Below are 18494 nucleotides of genomic sequence, written 5' to 3' on the forward strand. Positions count from 1 at the left end.
AGGCAAAACTCTAAATGACTTATTTTCTTCACTTTTAACCCCAGTTTTTTTACTGTGAGCCTTTTTCTTTTCTGTGTATTTTAATTATCGTTTTGCTTTGAAAGCAAGACATGGCTTTGCTTGGCTCTTCACATAACAAAACCAAGACCTTCATCATAAAGGTGCATCCTCAAGTCTGCTGAGTTGGAGAAAACAATTTAGATATGTTTGAAACCTTTTATACATTTTTAGCTGAAATATGTATTGAGATTGATAGGGATAGTGATCAAATACTAGTTTCGCCAGTACTTCTCTGAAACAAAGAATTGTTAGTTAGGACTGAAACTTGCAGATTCAGACTGTGCGAGTATGCTTCCAATCTAAGGGTTAAGAAAAGACGCAATCATTCATGTTATTCAGTGATGGGCTGAAACTTGCATTTGAGAAGCGACTTTGTAACTTATCTCGGTTAAGATGAAAAGAGAAATATCTTTACCTGGAAGATAAAAAAATAGTAATGTTGTTCTCAACCACCTACTTAGGAAAATTGGGTACAAATTGACATAAATTGGGTATTGAAGCAGAGGTACCACTAAAAGCGTGACTGATTCTGTTAAGTCTTCTCCCACTTTGTGCTGCAAAACAATCTCTGTCTTCTCACTAGAATGGTTGGACACAGCCTTGTAAGTGATGGTGCAGATTTCTGTTCCAGAGGCTGTAAATGTTTCAGATGTGTTTGTCAGGCCATACACTAGTTACACTTTAGCATTAGCCAAAAATAACAACACTTCATTGTTACTGAACTTAACATAATGCACCTCTTCAAACCTGGCCACCTACCTACACATTCCAACCCACAAAACACCACCAGGGAAGAAAGCTGGAGTGGGGACATCATTTGGCAGATACATATCATATATTAGCAATCTTCTCAAGGCTTTTCACTGAACCTGCAGCGCAGCTGAATAGCTGCCATTGGGGCACCAAGCTCACGTTGTAAGGGAATGTAGCAAGAAGGAATCACTAATATAGACATTATTAACAGTCACTGATTCTTTGGAAGATAAACAGAATAGGATACATAAACGTTCTCAGCTGTGTGTTTCAGGCTAAATCAGGGCACCAAAGTAAGGAGCACCAGCTACCAAAAGCTGCCTGAGTTGGGACCCTGGGTGAAGCACGAGGGCACTGCGGCCCCTTCCCACCCACCCAGGGGCTTGGCTGCCTGCGCCCGGTGCCGCTCTGGTGGGGTGTGCGGCTGTGCCCTGGGCTCCGGCTGCCCCAACGCAGCTGTGGAAGGAGGGTCTTGCTGCGGGCTTGTAGGCGTAGCTCTCGGGCAGAGGTAGTGCTGGGGTATGAGGCTGCAGGCGTGCCTGCCCCTACTTCTGTGACCTTTTGTGGAAGTCTCATGATCCAACCTCCATCCCATTTTTACCTGACTTGGCCAAAGACCTGCTTTGCCACTGCTGGCTTTCCTGGCATGTAACTGGACTTCTGGCTGATCCTGGTTAGTGTTACCAAACCTGCTTTCCTCTTCTTGCTCAGGTATTGTGGGAATTCTGTTCCTGCTGGCCTTGGTGTCACCCTGAGTGTCTGGCTGGGGTTCTGTGTGTAGCTCGCCTGCTTCAGGCCACCAGCTGCCCTGGTGGGAAGGGGACAATGTCTCCATCCCCTGGGCTATGAGCCAGAGTCACCAAACGGAACATCTCGCTCCCTTAGAGAACTTCAGGGATGTTGGAGACTTGTAATTCAAATGGAAGGGAAGACTGCACGTAGGAACCAGGTTTTCTCTAACAAAAACAAAAGACCCTTTTATTTTGGTGGGAAGACTGTAGCCAATTATAAGTACTATTACAAATGTTTTTGGAAACAATGGTTTACTTCTGCAAGCTGTTCCAGATCTTTGAGATGTTTGAGCTTTCCATCTGTCATCCAATATGTAACACTAATGGATATAATTTAACAGAGGATGTAAAAAAAAAAAAAAAAAAAAAAAAGTAAATGTCATTGACATACTTGGTTAATGTTTTATAATTAACTTTTTCCCCTTTACCATCACTAAAGGACTTTGGACTACTTTTCTATGCCACTATATCAAATAAGGCAGAAAATATTTTATCATATTTTGATTCCTATTTTTACCCCAATTTACATTATGGCATGTTAAAGATTTCCACTGTTCAAATCAGTGAACTGACATTATTCATTGAGATTTTAAATCTAAATGTTTTCACACTTTTGGTTTCCATCATGTATTTGATATAACTGAAACGTAACTAATTAGTACTGAAGTACAACTTTTCGTTTATCACATTTTTACAGGTAGATTTTTAGGCATTTATTCTGATTACTCATTTATTAGGATACGCTGCTTCAGATTAGAACCCTGACTTCTTTTAATAAGGATCCTGAAATCTATTAATACATCCTACATGTAAAAGGCCTAACAAGAATCCTGTTATTCCCACAACATAGTAGTAGTGCTGTAAACATCACAAAGTGATTATGTTTTCACCATTTCATTCAAAGATGCATGGTGCTAATACTTATTCCTCAACTTCAATATCATTTTGGAACCACTATCCTGAGAAGTAGATAATGTTAGAAAGAAGGCGAATTATTAATGCAGAGTGGCATAGTCAATAGGCTACAAAATACACTTTTAAAATCATGCTTTTACAAACATGGCACAGACTCTGCTGTAGCACCGTATGCTCTAAAAGCTGCAGATATATTTTAGAAAACACTGATGAAGCCATTACTGCTCCATCCATTTGTTCATAGTATATATCATTATTCAAGAAATTTAAGAACTGTAATGATGGAAAATCACACAGAAAGAAAAGAAAAGGAACATGGACTTTGTCAGAAACAAGGGCTACATTTTTATTCAAGAGGCCCATAATGACGGAAAATCACAGTGAAAGGCAGAGACGAAACAGGGATCCCATAAAGGACTGACACACCACAGTGGCACAAGTAGTAGAACAGTCATAGCAAGTGGATAAAAATAAAGAAAACAAAATTAACTAGAGAAGAGCTGGACTCGGGGATGAAGCACAAAACAGAAACAAATCACAGCAAATGCTGAAGATTAATTTCAAAGAATCTGCTGAGAATGAGTGGAGAGACAAGTTGCATCAATATTAATGAAGCTGAAATAGAACTCCAAATGGCCACGCGTACAAAATGGCACACAAAGCATTTTCTTTTAAATAGGTTGGAGATTGGATCATGAGACCTTCACAAAAATGAACAGAATTTACAACAGATGTTATTATGGGAAATGTGATAAACAATCACAACCTAAATCTTAAAAAAGAACTATAGAAAAATTAATTACCAGCACATAACATTTACTTTAAAACAATGGTTTATAGATGAGATATTCAGGAAAGTAAGAGAAGAATATTTTCTGATATCCAGTGATCTATAAATGTCTTAAAGGGATCTTGTACGTCTTCAGATACCAGTCTTTGATATATACTTTTTTCCCCCGGGCAGTCCAAGGCAGCTAGGCACCTCAAATCTTTAGTAATATATTCCACTTTAAGTTCATATAACATACAAGCAAATATTATTGCCCACCTTGAGATGAAGAAAGAGTCAATATGTCTTATCTATAGGTTGGCAGTCAGAGCTCTGTGCAGGCGGGAGATAAACTTTTCTTCTCAAATTACTTAAGCTGCCCACTCATGTCAGACAGCCATGACTACAGGCTGTGGAGCTTTCAGACATTCTCGAATTCTTGACATTAAAAATTTCTGCCCCACCATCTGACAGCTGCATTCACTTCTCGTCAGATAGCCTATGGTTAGAGACAAGGGGTCACTCTTTAAGAACCTGATTTCTAAAAAAGACCAACACAAATGTGTAATTTCTCAGATGATGTTGTCAGGAGTCCTGTAAATTGTAACCGGCGTGTCAAACGTCGTAAGACCTCCCGTAGCGAGGAAGCAGAGTGAGTACCTTTCCCGACAAAGATCATTCTTCCCTATGAAAATTTCTCATGACAGGCAAAATTTCAGTGTTGCAGAGATACAATCAGTCGATCTGTTCCTCTTACGTAACAAATTAAACTATTAAAGGTTTTGCATCTGACACAAGAGTGCACGTTTTTCCTTCTCATGGCAGGTCACTGACGTTATTTCAGTGCCTCCCCGCAGCTCACCAGCCTTCTCCACTTCAGGGCTCTCATTGCGCTGGCTGTAAACACGCTCACCTTTCTTGTACGTGGTAGTCAAGACATAATGATCTAAGTAAAGCTGTTGAGAGGAATAAAAATACTTCATAAGGCAAAGTTTTGGCTTAAAAGGGACACGGGGATATAAAATATTGGCATATATATATAAAGATGTAGATTAGATTTGCCAGAAGAACAGTTATTTTTGATGGGCCATGGTCTCATGTTTCTTCAGGGAAGCAGGAATTACATAGTGGCAGCCCATAGTTCAACTCTGGCTGAAAATCCCTGTGCAGAACTTCTTTGGGTTCTGAAATCCCTATCAGCAAAATCTGTATCTAAGCTTCCCTGCTCTTACGTCATGCTATGGTTGTGTCCACAAAAGTATTAGGATTGTGAGGCAACAGGATTTCTGTGATCATGCTTTATTTCTTAACACGGTGATATTAAACTTTACCACTTGATAAATAATTTCTCGGTGTTTGGTGGCAGGACTTCATTGTCTTTCCAGAGCTCCTCTGCAGAGGTGTTCTCAGGTCGGTCGGTGAGCCTTTCTGGTGTGGCCTGTTCTGTCCTGCTGTGTGCATCCTCCATCCCAGCAGCTAGCCAGGCAGGACTGTGATATCTTCCTACTACTGATGTGCATCTAATTCTCATTTTGGGGAAACAGGGCTTGGGGTGCAATGGGAAGGTGACTGCTAAACACAGGTTTGTGTTCAGCTGCGCTGGCACCTTAACAATCGTTACAGATGATGGCGCCTGCAAGGAGCTGTGACTGTTACTGGTCCGTGATGATGAGGACTGTTGGGACCTCTGCAGTTGCTGTGGACTCTCGGTTTATGCTGGCAGCACCAACAGTGCACATATACAAGCTGTTTCCTAAGCTACAACACAACAAATCCTACATTTACAGATCAGAGTACTTCACAGTTTGGAACAAAGTTAGGAAAACGACTTTGTAAGTAAATGATGGGAAAAACATTGGTGCTGAGTGAAGTGTTGCTGTGCTGTTAAGCTTTTCCAAGTAAAGAATTATGAAAGAGGTCCTCTCCTGAACGCTTAAATGAGGCGTAATTGTATTTGACTTTTTCTTATAAATAAGAACACTACCATGAATCTAAAGAAAAATAATACCTGTATGATGGAAGGTTTAAATTGCTTTTAAAATTGTTTTTTTTAATAATACAGGAGCTGAATTAGTAGGAAGTAGTAACAGAATTCTTATCGTAACCACAAGAATACAATGCCAGCAGTTTGCTGATAGTATTTACAACATGTAAGCTGAAGCATTCTACATGACAGATCTCCACTGTTTTTACAGAGGTCACTGTAATCACTGTGTAGAACACAAAGTGTCATCCCACCTTCTCAAGGGGTGCAGTGCTACCACAGTATTTCTGAATTGGACTGAGGTATACACCCATTTGATCATCCTAACAATGTACCTTCATGAGGCAAAACACAGTTTTTCCTCATGAAGTACATGGGTAACTGTTTTTTCCAGCCTCTAGAAATGTAGATGAATCATAGCATTAATTGGTTTTATCTGAACTCTTCAGGTTGTAAAATAAAATAACTAAAATTTTAAACAAGAATTTCTGCATGATGTACTTCAAAATTTTGTTTAGTTTTCATTTTACAGTCATTTTGCAAACTATATGTAGTGTATAAAAATTATAGTATAGTTTTCATTTTACTTATGTAGCTTATTAGATAACTCATCTTGTTCTTCCCTCAAAATAGACTGTATCTCACCAGGCTAGAAAGTAACTAGCTTAATGTACGTTAAGCCAGCCCAGAATGAGGTTTGTGGCTTTTTCTCTGAGAACACTTTTTTGAGTTCAATTATACAGATCTCTCACTACATTTTTGTACTATGTTCAGTATATGAAACAAAATTAAGTCATTGAATCTATCATAAAAACACTACATCACAAATATTTTTGTGCCCTAGAAGAGAAACATGAAATGTCTTTGAAAGCTGGCAAGTCTACTATTCTTGCATGGACATTTAACTGCACACAGTTAAAAAATCTAGACTGAATGTCAAATATTATATTATTTTAGCTTTCTATGCTGTAACTTCAAACTTGTGCTCCCACAAAATCTAAGGGTTAGAGACAAGTTATAGAAAAAAAGTATAATTTTCCCTAAAGTTTCTTCCTTGCAGGCATCTCCCAGTCTGCTGAATATGCCCAAAGATTTGTAGAAAACAGATTCCAGAATAAGTCCTTCTGTGGGCTTATTCCTAGTCAGTATTCTTGCAGTTTTTTGGTGTTTGATTTTAATAAGTATACAGGTACAGCCCAAATTCAGAGACAGAAGTCTCCTCACTTGTAGGTTAGAGCATCTCGTTCCATGTTCAATACTAGCTTTCAAGGTGTAAGAAGTATTTAACTTGCGTTCATTTCTTATACTTGGTTGTTCAACTATCAAGGGTCTTGATTAATCCAGTCTTCAATGCTACCTTCCCCAGCACTAACTAAAATGAAATTGGAACTTTTTTCTTAGACCAGTACCATTTCTTTTCTTCTAACAGTCCTTTTATGTCTTTTTCATTTGTAGAAAAGAAAAATATTCTGGTCGTGCTGGAATGGTCCTAACATCTTTGAAGCCCAGAAAAAGCCTAGTATTGCTCACTCCAGGATCAATCCCAAATTAAGATTTTTTTTCTCTCTTTTTGTTAGTAGAAATCATGGAAGTATTTGTATTTTAGATTGGTACTTGCTTTTACGCTGTCATTTTGCTAGGCTACTGAAAAGTTCAAAGTAGACCTGTCATTTTTTAACTAAAATGTAATTAATTTTCAGGTAATTTCTCCTACTATAGTACCTCTGCTTGGCTTTCTCTCTCTCTCTGTGAGAGACCCTGTCTTTCACTATTCTTGCTATGAGCATCTCCGTAGGCATTATGCCTGCTAGTGACACTATCTGTGTTAAAGTTATGAAATTCAGCTGAGGTTTCCAGCCTTGTGATCCAGAAATATTAATATGTGGCAGACTGGACTATTCTGCATTATGTGCTTCTAGACTCCCAAAGTCTGGGATATTGCAGAAAGGGGTGAGAGATGCTTTACGCCACCACAGCGATCCTGACTGAGTCTGGAGCAGCACTAACATCATTAACAACCTGTTACCGTTCTTCAGACAAGGATAGTTAGCACAATACAAAAGCATCTAAACAAGTAAGTATAAACCTCAAAGTATAGTATGAATTTAAGTGTATGAAGAATGGTACAAGGTTAGATTCTTTGTGAAACTGGCTGGACCCACAGTTAAAAGAACAAACCCTATTGAACCCTACCAAACATGATGTTTAAAAATATTGTATTAAAGCACAATTCAGCTGGGTGATGACTACCTTTAAACTTCACAGAACTCAGTGAACGCCATTTAGTTTAGCCTGTGCCTTTGAGTAATGTTTCCTTTCAGTGCTGAGAGTATTTATTACTGGGAGCCATCCAGTTCCCTCCAAGTAGCACGGACCCAGGCAATTCGCGAGTGTTGCTGTGCAAAAGCAGCTGTGTTCTTCTCACCCCCTGGGTTGCACTGAACATTGCCTGGTCACAGCAAGGATCAGGGGCTCTGTCTATTCTTTCAGTGCTACAAACCCACTTATTTTTGCAGTTAATGGTGACTTTGCAGTAAATATATGTTCTGGGCAGCAAAAAGCAGAGTATGTTGGTGGCACTAACCACAAAGTGTTTGTTTTATTACTCTCTGTTAAACATTGTTTTTAATCAGGTAGAGTTGCTCCAGGGCTGTTTGACTTCTGCACGTGTTCCAGCTGTACAATATGCTGTATTTGTGCAGTACTTCTGTGTTGAGAGTTGACATTGAAATGACTGCTCTCTAGAGGTTTTTCCCCCATTAAACTTATAAAACACATTTTGAATGTAATGTGGTTAAGATTATTATGGTTTAAACTATGTATGCCAGTTTAAAATGAGTTTTTCACTGTTGTGACAGATTTGGGTAGAAACGTTCAAGCAAATAAGGCAAACCATGACTCTTAAAAGCAACTTGAAATCAAAAGCATGTAAGATGAAGTGTTACATTGCCAAGAGATGATTTCTAGCTGAAAGAATCAAATGCTTTAAAGTCACGTGTCTGTATTTAGTGAAGTGGCCATGTGTACAGTAAATTAGATATAGGGGTTAATGGGGGGAGGGGGCTATTATAGCATGTATGAAAAGTTGTATAGATATAGTTGTATGAAAAGCATAAATCAAAAAATTATTTTCAAACTTGCAAATTTTTGCACACAGCACTAACTTTTGAACCATATGTAGACCAACTGAAGTACAGCAACAAACGTAGTCAGGATCTTAACAATTTATTTTCCTCTTATAGAGTTCAGCTGTTTTCCCAGATAGCTACAATCAGAATTATACCTATTGTAGGCCCTATTATTTTATATATGTGTGTGTATATATATATACACACACACACATATATACGCTCTCTCCTTTATTTCACGTAGCAAACTGCTTATGCCTGCATTGTGCTTATGAACTGGCGAGGAAAAAAAAAGTTAGACTTAACTGGCTGCTAGCCAAATACCAACTTTCTGGTCACAGACAAATATTCAGCAGAGTTAAATATTTCTGGTTTATGGAGACAGTCAACAAGTTTATCTTCTGAGAGCTATTACGCCTGCAAGGACAACTAAAATGTCTGACAAAATCTTAGGATGGTGAGAATGTTTAATAAAAGGAAGAGCTCTCCAGAAGTAGCCTTTCAGAAAGTTTGTGGTCTTACTAATTGAGCTAGGCAAATCCACCCCTTCCAATTGCGTAACCCTACTTTTAGGGCAAGTATGGATAGAAATGGGCTGTCTTGAGCTTTAGAAGGGTGGAAAACTAAGGAGTGTATATGCTATTGCTGAAAAGGAAACCAATTTTGGTTACTGAAGTTTGTAGTTTAGGTATGTGAAAGATGCAGGGGCTGCTCTGCTTTAAATATTTTTGGTTAATGTCAGTATTTCTGGATGTTTGGTGTAGTAATCCATTAGCGTCATTCAACAGCTAACTATACTTTAATCTGAATTAGTTGGTTGATTTTTTTTTTTCCTTTTGAATGTATAGTGTTAGATTTTCAGACAGCAGAAAGACCATGTAAGCATATTACCAGCATGAACTGACTATCATTGATTGTCACTATACTAGTAGAAAATCTCTGGATAAGGCATTCTTTTTGTCAACTATGTATATATATATTGTTGCAAAAATCTCATCACTGGAAAAAAAAGTTGTAACAGCCATTTTTTATGTGTAATTCCAAATTAGGCTTAGTTAAAATATCCTTTCTTAGGAAAAAAGGAAAAAAATATTTTTAAAAAATGTTCAAGATTATATTCCTTTTATTGTGACAGAGATGATATATAATCTGATGTTACTCTCACCTTGACTCCTTCACTCTGGTGTTTTTCAAGTTTTAAGAATTTTGTCTTATAGACTTAAAATAGGGCATGCTATAAGAACAGTTTTTACTGCCTTCACTCCTTCAATTTTCTTAGCAGGCAAACACTGATGGTGTCTGTCTTTAATGGTTCAGAGAAGCAGAGCCTAGGTTAAAGAAAATTTCCTTAATTTTTTGAAGAGTTCTGGTCTGGCTTCTATAAAATTCCACAATTCATTTTTCATAGATTCATAGAGATTTCATCTTTCCTTCTTGAAATCTATTATTCCCAGATCATCCTCTCAAGAGGATTATTACTGTATTATTTATTAAATTGCCATGTGGATTGTTATAAGTAAGTCCCAATGTGTTTACAACGGGCTCCCCTTGACCATACGGTATCTTTATAAATGGCTAGATATGCATGAACAAAAATCTAGTGATGTGCCCAACCACCACCAGCGATCCTTTGAATGCAAAAAGCATACAGATGCTCAGGGTACTTCTCTGGGTGCTGGGTATTTCACCTTTCCAGTGCTTCCTGCCCTGGTGTAGGATTTGTTGGGTCAGGAAACAGAAAACCAGGAAATCTGAGCCCACATCTCTACTTGCAGTGAACAGTTACCCTTTGTGTCTTGATGCTTCCCTTTTATTTATGTTATTATTTCCACAAGGGTCCAGGTTCTTGTTCACAGTTTCCTTGCAAGCCATAATCATCTCAGAAAGCTTTTGGAGTTCACATTCACCAAAAAAGCCTACAGAGAAAGACATCCTAAATAATAGTATCACATATATTGACAGGGCCAATTTAGGTTGAGAGAACTGTTGTTTTTATTGCTGAAGACTTATTTATTTATTTTTGGCAAATTCTTTTAACAGAACTTAGATGAAGTTAGATGAAAAAGGAATTCTTTTTCTGGTCAAAATATTTTAAAAGACTCACAAAAGGAAACTGCACATACGACTAAGGTAAGTGTTTATATTCCTGGTAATTTCTGAAGATAACATTAGCACAGATTTACGGCAGAACAAAGAAATTGATCTAGACACAGAATGCAGACAAGTTGTAATAATTACTCATTTTTTTTTCCTGTACAAATTATATAACCAAAACAATGCTATGCAGAGGAATTGTTGATCTTAATGACCCTTACAGCTGGTTAACTCTCTTCATTCTGTTTATGAATTAAAATTATATACTTGTTTGTTTGAAACAGCAAATGGAAGAAAAAGCCTTATTCTAAGAACTTTCAGTGCAGCCCTAAATTTACATGCTGTGTTACCTAATACCTCCTAGAAATACCGACTTCTGAAACTGGTCGGTTCTTCCCAGAACTGACCCAAGGGTCAAATCCAGCCTTGCATCTGAAGACTGAATAAATGGGCTTTGCATTCCTGTGTTGTTGTTCTTAGGGACAACAAAACTGATTTTGTAGAGCCATTCCTGCAACAGCAAAAATGCAGGCTATTATAATAATGATCGCTCATTACGGTAGATTCCTATTTACAGGTTTAAATGGAACCCCTGTGTGGAGATAATTTTTCTAGTATAATTGTAAACCCTTGCAGACTCCTTTTACTTCCTCCTGCCCGTTTTGGTGGGTTCTGCTGGGCAGAGGAATCACGGCAGGGTTCAGCGCTCCTCGTCTGGGGGCAGAGGTTGGAGCCCCCATCTGCTGCAGCTGTCCCTGGGGCTCTGCTCTCGACTCTGGCCCTGAGTAACCGGGCCTGAGAAATTAAATGACTTTATCTCGCATTCCAATTCTCTGTATAGAAAGCATGCAAGTATTCACTTTTGTGAAGTAGCTGGGAGTCCTGACAGCAGGTAACTAGGGACATCTGACAAGGTTATGGGAAAGCTGTAATAGAAATACCGTACAAGTTATGGAACACCCCCCACCCCCCTGACAGCTCACTGTGCCCCACGCTCCGGGCTGCAGAGTTCTGCCTGTCCTGTTTGTGGCTTACTCCCAAGCTGTGTGCCTGCCGGGGAATGGCAGGGATCCCTCCCCTGGAGGAAGGGTTACGCGCAGCAGCAGCCCTGGGTGAGTTTTGCTACCCTAGTCTGGAGCTGAGGTGGCCAGGGAAGGCCTGGTCATGCTGCTAGGGCAGGGGAGGGCCTGGGGCCCCGGGCGGGCGCCTCCTCTCCGCCTGGGCTACTCACACTGGTGTTGCCTTCATGCAGCCCCAGTTTGGTGGGGTTTTGCCCCATCGCCCTTCCCGGAGGAGCTGCGCCCCTTGGCACTTGTTCTCTGAGGCAAATGGCGCCCTGGGTGGCCAGTGCTCTCCTCGGGTGCACTGTCACGGCCACCAGCCTGTGGCCACCAGCCATGCCAGCGGCTGCAGGGGATAGCAGCCCCACTGTCACCAGTGCTCGTCTTGCCCCGAGCCCAGCACCACACAGCCACCGGTGGGGAGCCGGGGCAGGAGCCGGCAGGGCCAAGGCTTCGGGTCTCCGGTCACAGCCGCAGCCACCAGCGTCAGCCCCCGCCACCCTGCTCCGGCCTTTGTAGCTGGGCTTTTGGATGTTTGCCGGAAAGGCAAAACAGCAATCTATTATTGATGAAGGGAACATTAATGTTTAAATTAAATAGTAGGATACGTGTAGATCTTCTAGCGTGCAGCAGTCTGCTGTCTATCCATGCACGCTATTCTCCAGTTTTACAGGTTTTACTGGTATCCGCACTTCCGCAGGTTGCTTCTGTAGCGGGCGGGCTGCTCTCCTACGCGCGTTGCCATTTATGAAGTAAACGCAAAGGCGTCGGAGCGTAACGCAGCTGAATCACGTTTGTCCACTTCTTCTGATGACGGTCTCCGACGGCGCCGGACGCCGCGCGCAGCCTGCGGGTGCCGGGGCGGGGGCGCGCGGGCGGCGCTGGCGGGACGCGGCGGCGCGTGGAGCCCCGCCCTCCGCAGCGACCTTTTCCCCTCGCGCCGCTCCCCGCCAATGGGCGGCCTCGTCCCCGCCTGTTCCGCCGGCGTGGCCGCGTGCGAGGGGCCGCTCGCGCCTCTTCCTCTCAGGCGGGGGCCGCGCAGCCCGGCTCCGGCAGCTGAGCTGAGGTGAGGTGAGCCGGGCCGCGCCGAGCCCGCCCGCCCTCTCCTCGCCGCAGGCCTCGCGTCGTATCGCCGGGCCGGGCTGGGCTGGGGGGAGTGCGGTGGAGGAGCCGCCGGGGCCTGGGAGCCGCCGCGCGGGGCGGGGGCGGGGGTTTCTCCTCGGCCTTCCTGAGGCGGAGGCGGCGGCTCGGCCGCCGCGCGCTGCCGGAGCGTGCCTCGCCGGGAGGGGACGGGGTGGGGGGTGCGCGGCGGAGCCGCGGCTGTCGCGGGGCCTTGAGCGTGCGCTGCTCTGTGCTTTCAGATGCCCCCGAAAAAGGGAGGCGACGGGGTTAAAGCGCACCCGATCATCGGAAGGTTTGGGACGTCCCTGAAGATCGGGATCGTCGGGCTGCCAAACGTTGGGTAGGTGGTCAGGGGAGCGCGGGGCTGGGGGCGGCGGCGGGGCGAGGGGCAGGCCGGGGGCTCCCCGCTCTCCCCGGTTTGCCTTTGCTGTGGGTAGAGTGAGCTGACACGGTTTCTGGGTGAAGATAGGTGCCTACAGACGCGTATACGGACAGAGAGACACGATTAGAATCGTTTTGCTCAGTGGCAAATCTTTAGCTTGAACTACTGATAGGTGGAACGATCTAAAACACTCGGGTAGCGTGAGGCTGGTGTGTACAAGTCTGGACAAGGTAATAGTAAAGAATTAAAGAAAAGTCTTAGCGATTGCCGAGGTTTGTAATTTGCATTTCCTTACTTCCACTGTTGTGTGTGTGTAATACATGTTTTTATACAAATACATATGTGCATACAGATTCCTTTTATATTTTATTTTTTTGGGGAGGATGATACGCACAGGAAGCAGTTAATGGTACCGTGTCATTAGTAGCATTAGGAGTTCCGTTCTTGAAACTTCAGGGTTTGTAATGAACAAAGTTATGTGAGTTACAGTTTGGGGAGTTAATGGAAGATGAATTGCTCCCTGTCACGCTTCTCATCGGTAGTAGTTATAGCTTCTCAAAGGAGCTATACTTAAAGCACTTAAAAAGGACAGTGAATTACCTGGAGAATAACCGTGTGAAACTATTGGTGTTAATTTGTGTATCGCATTTGCTAAAAGAAGTTCTCAGCATTCTCAAACTTTAAATACTTAACAAATGAGAGGAAAAGTTTGAGCATGTCTCAGAGCCATAAGTACTTTCTTTTTATTAAAATTTATTTTTCAGTGTGTAGGTAAATTGCACAGCAGAAAGGAAATTATTAGCAGTAACATTGTATAACGTGTCAGTGGGGAAAATGGCAGTTTCCTTATGATGTAACTTTCAGGGAAAACTGGCTGACTTTTGAGCATGTTGGCTGTATGCAGGGCAACTTTCAGATTTTTTTTTTCTAGTGGCTGAGAAGTTACCCAAAACAAACGGAAAAAAAACCCCAAACACCAAAACGTCCAGAATATTTATGGCAGAAGGTTCAAGGGTTAAGAACTTTCTCTCAGCAATAACTCATGAATTGCTCTTTTTTGGTTTAATAAATGCCAACTAACAAAATGATCTGCTACTTGGCAAGTGAAAATGTTCTTACCATACCCACCCCACCCCCCCTGCCCTGATACCACTTGCAGGTTTTTTTCTATTGCTATTTAACAAGGATGAAAAATCTTTGGTAGGGTAGAACTGTATCTTTATATGACAAAAGATTACTTGTAATTGATTAATCAATGTGGTTTGCTTTCTGTGCCCCTCTTTTCTCTTTTGATTGTTGACTTTCATTGCTTAGACACTGAAATTTTGTTAATGCAGAAATAGATCTGAGGAAACAATACAGTTGTGGAAAGAGCTGGTGAGTCTTGGCAAAATTAGTTCACTCAGAATAAGTTTCGAGCATCCTTATTGGTTCCTCACTTTGGAAAGTGGTGGCCAGGAGAGCTGTGCTGTGCTTTTGGCTTAAAATTTCTTTGCGAACTGACGTGTGCAATATAGTCACTTAAGGAATTTTAAAGGACAGGGAAGAGAGGTAAACATTGGGTTTCAATGGGACACTCTGTATGTGTATTTGAAAAGTGTCTTGTACTAGAAGAATCAGGGCAATGGTCACTGTTACTGAAGTAAAGGGTAAGTTCAGTATTGCTTTTGGGTTGGAATAAGATGTGTTTCTATCCAGCCCTTTTAAATGCTTCTAATTTGAACTTCTTTAAGAAAGTGTGTATTTTGTTTATAGGAAATCAACATTTTTCAATGTACTAACAAAGAGTCAAGCAGCAGCAGAAAATTTTCCTTTCTGTACCATTGATCCAAATGAGAGTCGAGTACCTGTACCAGATGACAGATTTGACTTCCTATGCCAGTATCACAAACCTCCAAGGTAACTCAAATTCTTAATATTTTTCTTCAGTTAAGCAGCTGAAATAGTATGACTGAACCCAATGTTTTCATAGAAGTTCAATGTGCCACTATAACGTCTTTAAATTTTTACTGACATCTGTTTTAGCATGTGAAATTATGTATGTACCTGGATTGTACCTTTCTCCCTGCCCCCAGTATGACCTTTGTGCTACGAGAATGAGAAATCTGGGAGCTGCTTGCTAGTCATTGCTCAGCACTGTCTGATGCTTGGTGTTCCTGTCTTTTGAAGGTAGTGGCTCCCAGGTGACTTGGAGGATCTTCTGAAGAGATTTCGAAAACAGTAGTGGACATACCTAATGTGTCATGAGGCCGCTCATTTGTAAAATTTCCACCCTGTGTTTTGTATCGTCCAGAATATTGTATATGCTGTAGGTGGCCAAACAAATATCTGTCAACATAGTTGTATCCTCAGTCTTCTGACAGTAAGCTTTATGGGCATGCTGCCTTTTTTCTCCTGACTCTTTCCCTCCTTTTTATGGGCTCTGCTACTTGTTACGTGGTATATTCAGGGATATTCCTACAATATGTCTCTTCTACTTGTTCCCTTACTCTAGGAGTGTACTAATTTAATCACGTCAATGGCTGTTGCAGTTGACCATTTCCATAATCTGCTCTATGTTCAGTGTGGGAAACAGTTTTTTGCTTGAACAGGAAAACTAAAGGGGCTTTCAGAAAAGAGACACTTGTAACTTGTGAAATTCAGTTTGCAGCTACTTGCAGAGGTATCTTTAATGAAGTGAGTGTACATAAATCATAGGGCAAATCACCATGCATGCCTGTGCTTTTGTTCAGTGCTTGGGTCTCAGTTTTAGAGCCAGATCACACTCACAATTAAAGATTTATTAGTCGTTGATCAAAAAATCCATTTGCTAACTTAATTTTCAGGTCCAAACACATTGCTTCTGCCTGTAATTCCTGTGCACTTTTTAAATACTGAAAAATGTGTTAATATGGAGTTGTTTGTTTAAGTGGATTGTTATAACGTTATCTTGTTTTTCCTGCTCAAGTGAGTATTAAGCATACTTGTTCCTGTATGGATCGTAAAACAAAACTGCTGAATTTGAGATAGAACTTTCTGGCCGTTGGTTGTGCAGGGATAATGGAATGGTGTGGCTTTTAAGTTTTGTTGACAAATTTGTTCTAAATTGTAGTGTTATTGCTGCTTTTGCCACTTCAATAATCTCTTTTTCTTCTCACTTAGCTATGACTTGCTACTTCTAAATTAATAATTAGTAGTGACAAAGAGATTATTACCTCTCCCCTCATCCTGCCTTTGGCCATCTACCCTCACAAAGAGTGCTAAGATTGTAAATGCCTGGATGTGTGTTCTCTGACTTGCAAACTCTGTCTCTCTCTGGGAAAACAAAAAATGACCCTTAAATATTAATGAAAATAGTATATTTACTGAATACAGATTCAGTAAATATACTGAATTGGATAATAAGCCAGATAATCAGCTTTCATATGAATAGCCTCTTGAATTTTTAAGAGTATTTGTTACTTAAAATCAATGTCTGTGGGCATTAGTATGTAGTTACAGCTCCTGAGTTCACATATGCTGCTTATATGATTTTAATATTTCAGTATAACAGTAATAAAGTAGTGGTAAATCAGTAGCACAGTCGACTGAGGTAACTCTTCTTGGGCCATTTGTGCTTGTCTGCCTGAGACTAACTCAGGAAAGGAAGGCTATGCTCATGAAGATCTACAACTGAATTGTAATTTAAATTCCTTAATTTCTCTTGTATAGTCTTGATTTTGTTCTTCATCTTTATGTAATATGTTCTGTGTTATTTTTCTACTTGTTTGGATTGGTAGATGTAGTCAATCTATGCATGCAGCATGTTTTATAAACAGTGAGTTCTCTTTAAATTAGACTTTTGTCTAGCCTCAAGATCTCAAAATCTTCAATCTAAAGCATTCAGGTTTTTATTTCCCATATATTACACTTGGTCATCACATATCTGCAGTCATTATTGGGAGGTGGGGGGGGAGGGGAAAAGGGGACTTTGTCTTAACTAAAATAGTCTATGGCAGGCCAAAGTGATCTTGCCTTGATGCCTGCTGTGGGGTGGGAAAAGAGTGGGGCTGCTGGGCTGGCAGTTGCTATCTGTCACACTTGGCTGAGATAGTTGCTGCTGCTATGGAGGTGGACTCTATTGCTGAAGAATATTGCTAGTGTGAGTTTGTGGCCATTCTGCCGTTGGAGGAAGAGTTAGGCTGTTAAGGTACCATTTGTTGCTTGAAGATCCATTCCTGTCTCCAAAAGAAGAAAGCACCAGCTTGAATGGGACTTGCTAGCCTATGCTGAAAGCTGGCTGGTGTTAGTTAATTGGAAATGTAAACGTTTGTAAATGCAATCACATAGACAACAATTTAGAGACTTATTACATAAAGGCAAATCTGTACTTAATAGATTAAGGTACGCTGCCGTAACTTAAAAACTGTGCTTTTTTCTTTCTGCAGATGTATATGACTGTTTACAATAAATTCAGTGATCAGAAGGTGGGCTCCAGGAACTTCCAGTAAAAACTGCTATGTTGCTGCCAAATGAATTAGATGAACAAATTTCCTTGAGCTTTAATGTTACCTATTGCTCTCTTTCTGGTGTGAATGAAATGATGGATATTAAAAAGAGACCTTAATACCTTAAAATAACAAGCATTCAGATTTATTTTTAAGGTATTAATTTGTTATGTTACTAACTTAATTTATGTGTTTAAACTACTTATTTTAAATCATATATAATGTTCAGTGAAAGCTCGTATTTGTTACATTGTACCAACATATGTAGCTTTTTCAGAAAGGAAAGCCTGTTCTCTTTTTATTTTGTTGTCTTCCTACCCCTGTTCCCCCAACACCAGTACTTTCAGGCAAGGTTTGGCAGACTAGTGATTTAGTTAGTTCCAGTTTAGTAATTGGAAAGAGTATTTTCTTTGGACTGATTCACTTCAGCAGGAACTAGAGCAGAAAGATTTTATTTTTTTTTTGTCTTCCCTGATCTATGAATCTTAAGAAGGTAGCAGAAGATGAGATCTGCTAATTCTAAAATGAAAAAGAGATGTTCTTCATCTCAGCAGGTAGCACCTGCCTTGAAAGTTGGAACTTGCAAGCCAGAAACAGTTGATCTGTTCACTGCAGTTAATATTTTAATGGAACATTTTGTGTTTGGAAGTGATGGGTTTCTTACACAAGAATTGTGTGTGCAGCACATCTGAATAAATGTTAGTAGCTTAATAAAAGCTTTAGTAAAGCTCTTCTTATGCATTTTTTTGTTCTAAATTTCATTAAGATGCTGCTTGATCACCTTAAGCCTAGAAATACTTTTTAGTGTATGTTACTGATGTCATTTGGACAAGTGATTTGGGGCATAACTCACAAATATCTGGAAAGCCTCTGAGTATATATACCTACCAGACTTAGCTTGTATGGTCCTACCTACTACCACAGGTGTAGTGTACTGTGCCTGACCAGGAGATGTGTCTCAGTGGAGGT

General features: G+C 40.7%; 1 protein-coding gene across 3 annotated transcripts in view; it reads left to right on the plus strand.

The window, feature by feature from the left end:
* Positions 1–12468: 12468 nt before the first annotated feature.
* OLA1 (Obg like ATPase 1) overlaps positions 12469–18494 on the plus strand; it is a 101764-nt gene continuing 95738 nt past the window's right edge. The window contains exons 1-3 of one of the 3 annotated variants that reach the window (XM_080400557.1): positions 12469–12621; positions 12917–13017; positions 14815–14958. In XM_080400557.1, the coding sequence (XP_080256683.1) occupies positions 12917–13017; positions 14815–14958 (245 nt within the window). In that variant the 5' untranslated portion in view covers positions 12469–12621. Of the gene's footprint in view, positions 12627–12916; positions 13018–14814; positions 14959–18494 lie in introns of those variants that run through there. The other 2 variants (XM_080400556.1, XM_080400558.1) reach the window with 2 other exon arrangements.

This window comes from Falco punctatus (genome assembly GCF_963210335.1).
Source record: "Falco punctatus genome assembly, chromosome: 8".
In the NCBI taxonomy this organism is placed as follows: Eukaryota; Metazoa; Chordata; class Aves; order Falconiformes; family Falconidae; genus Falco; species Falco punctatus.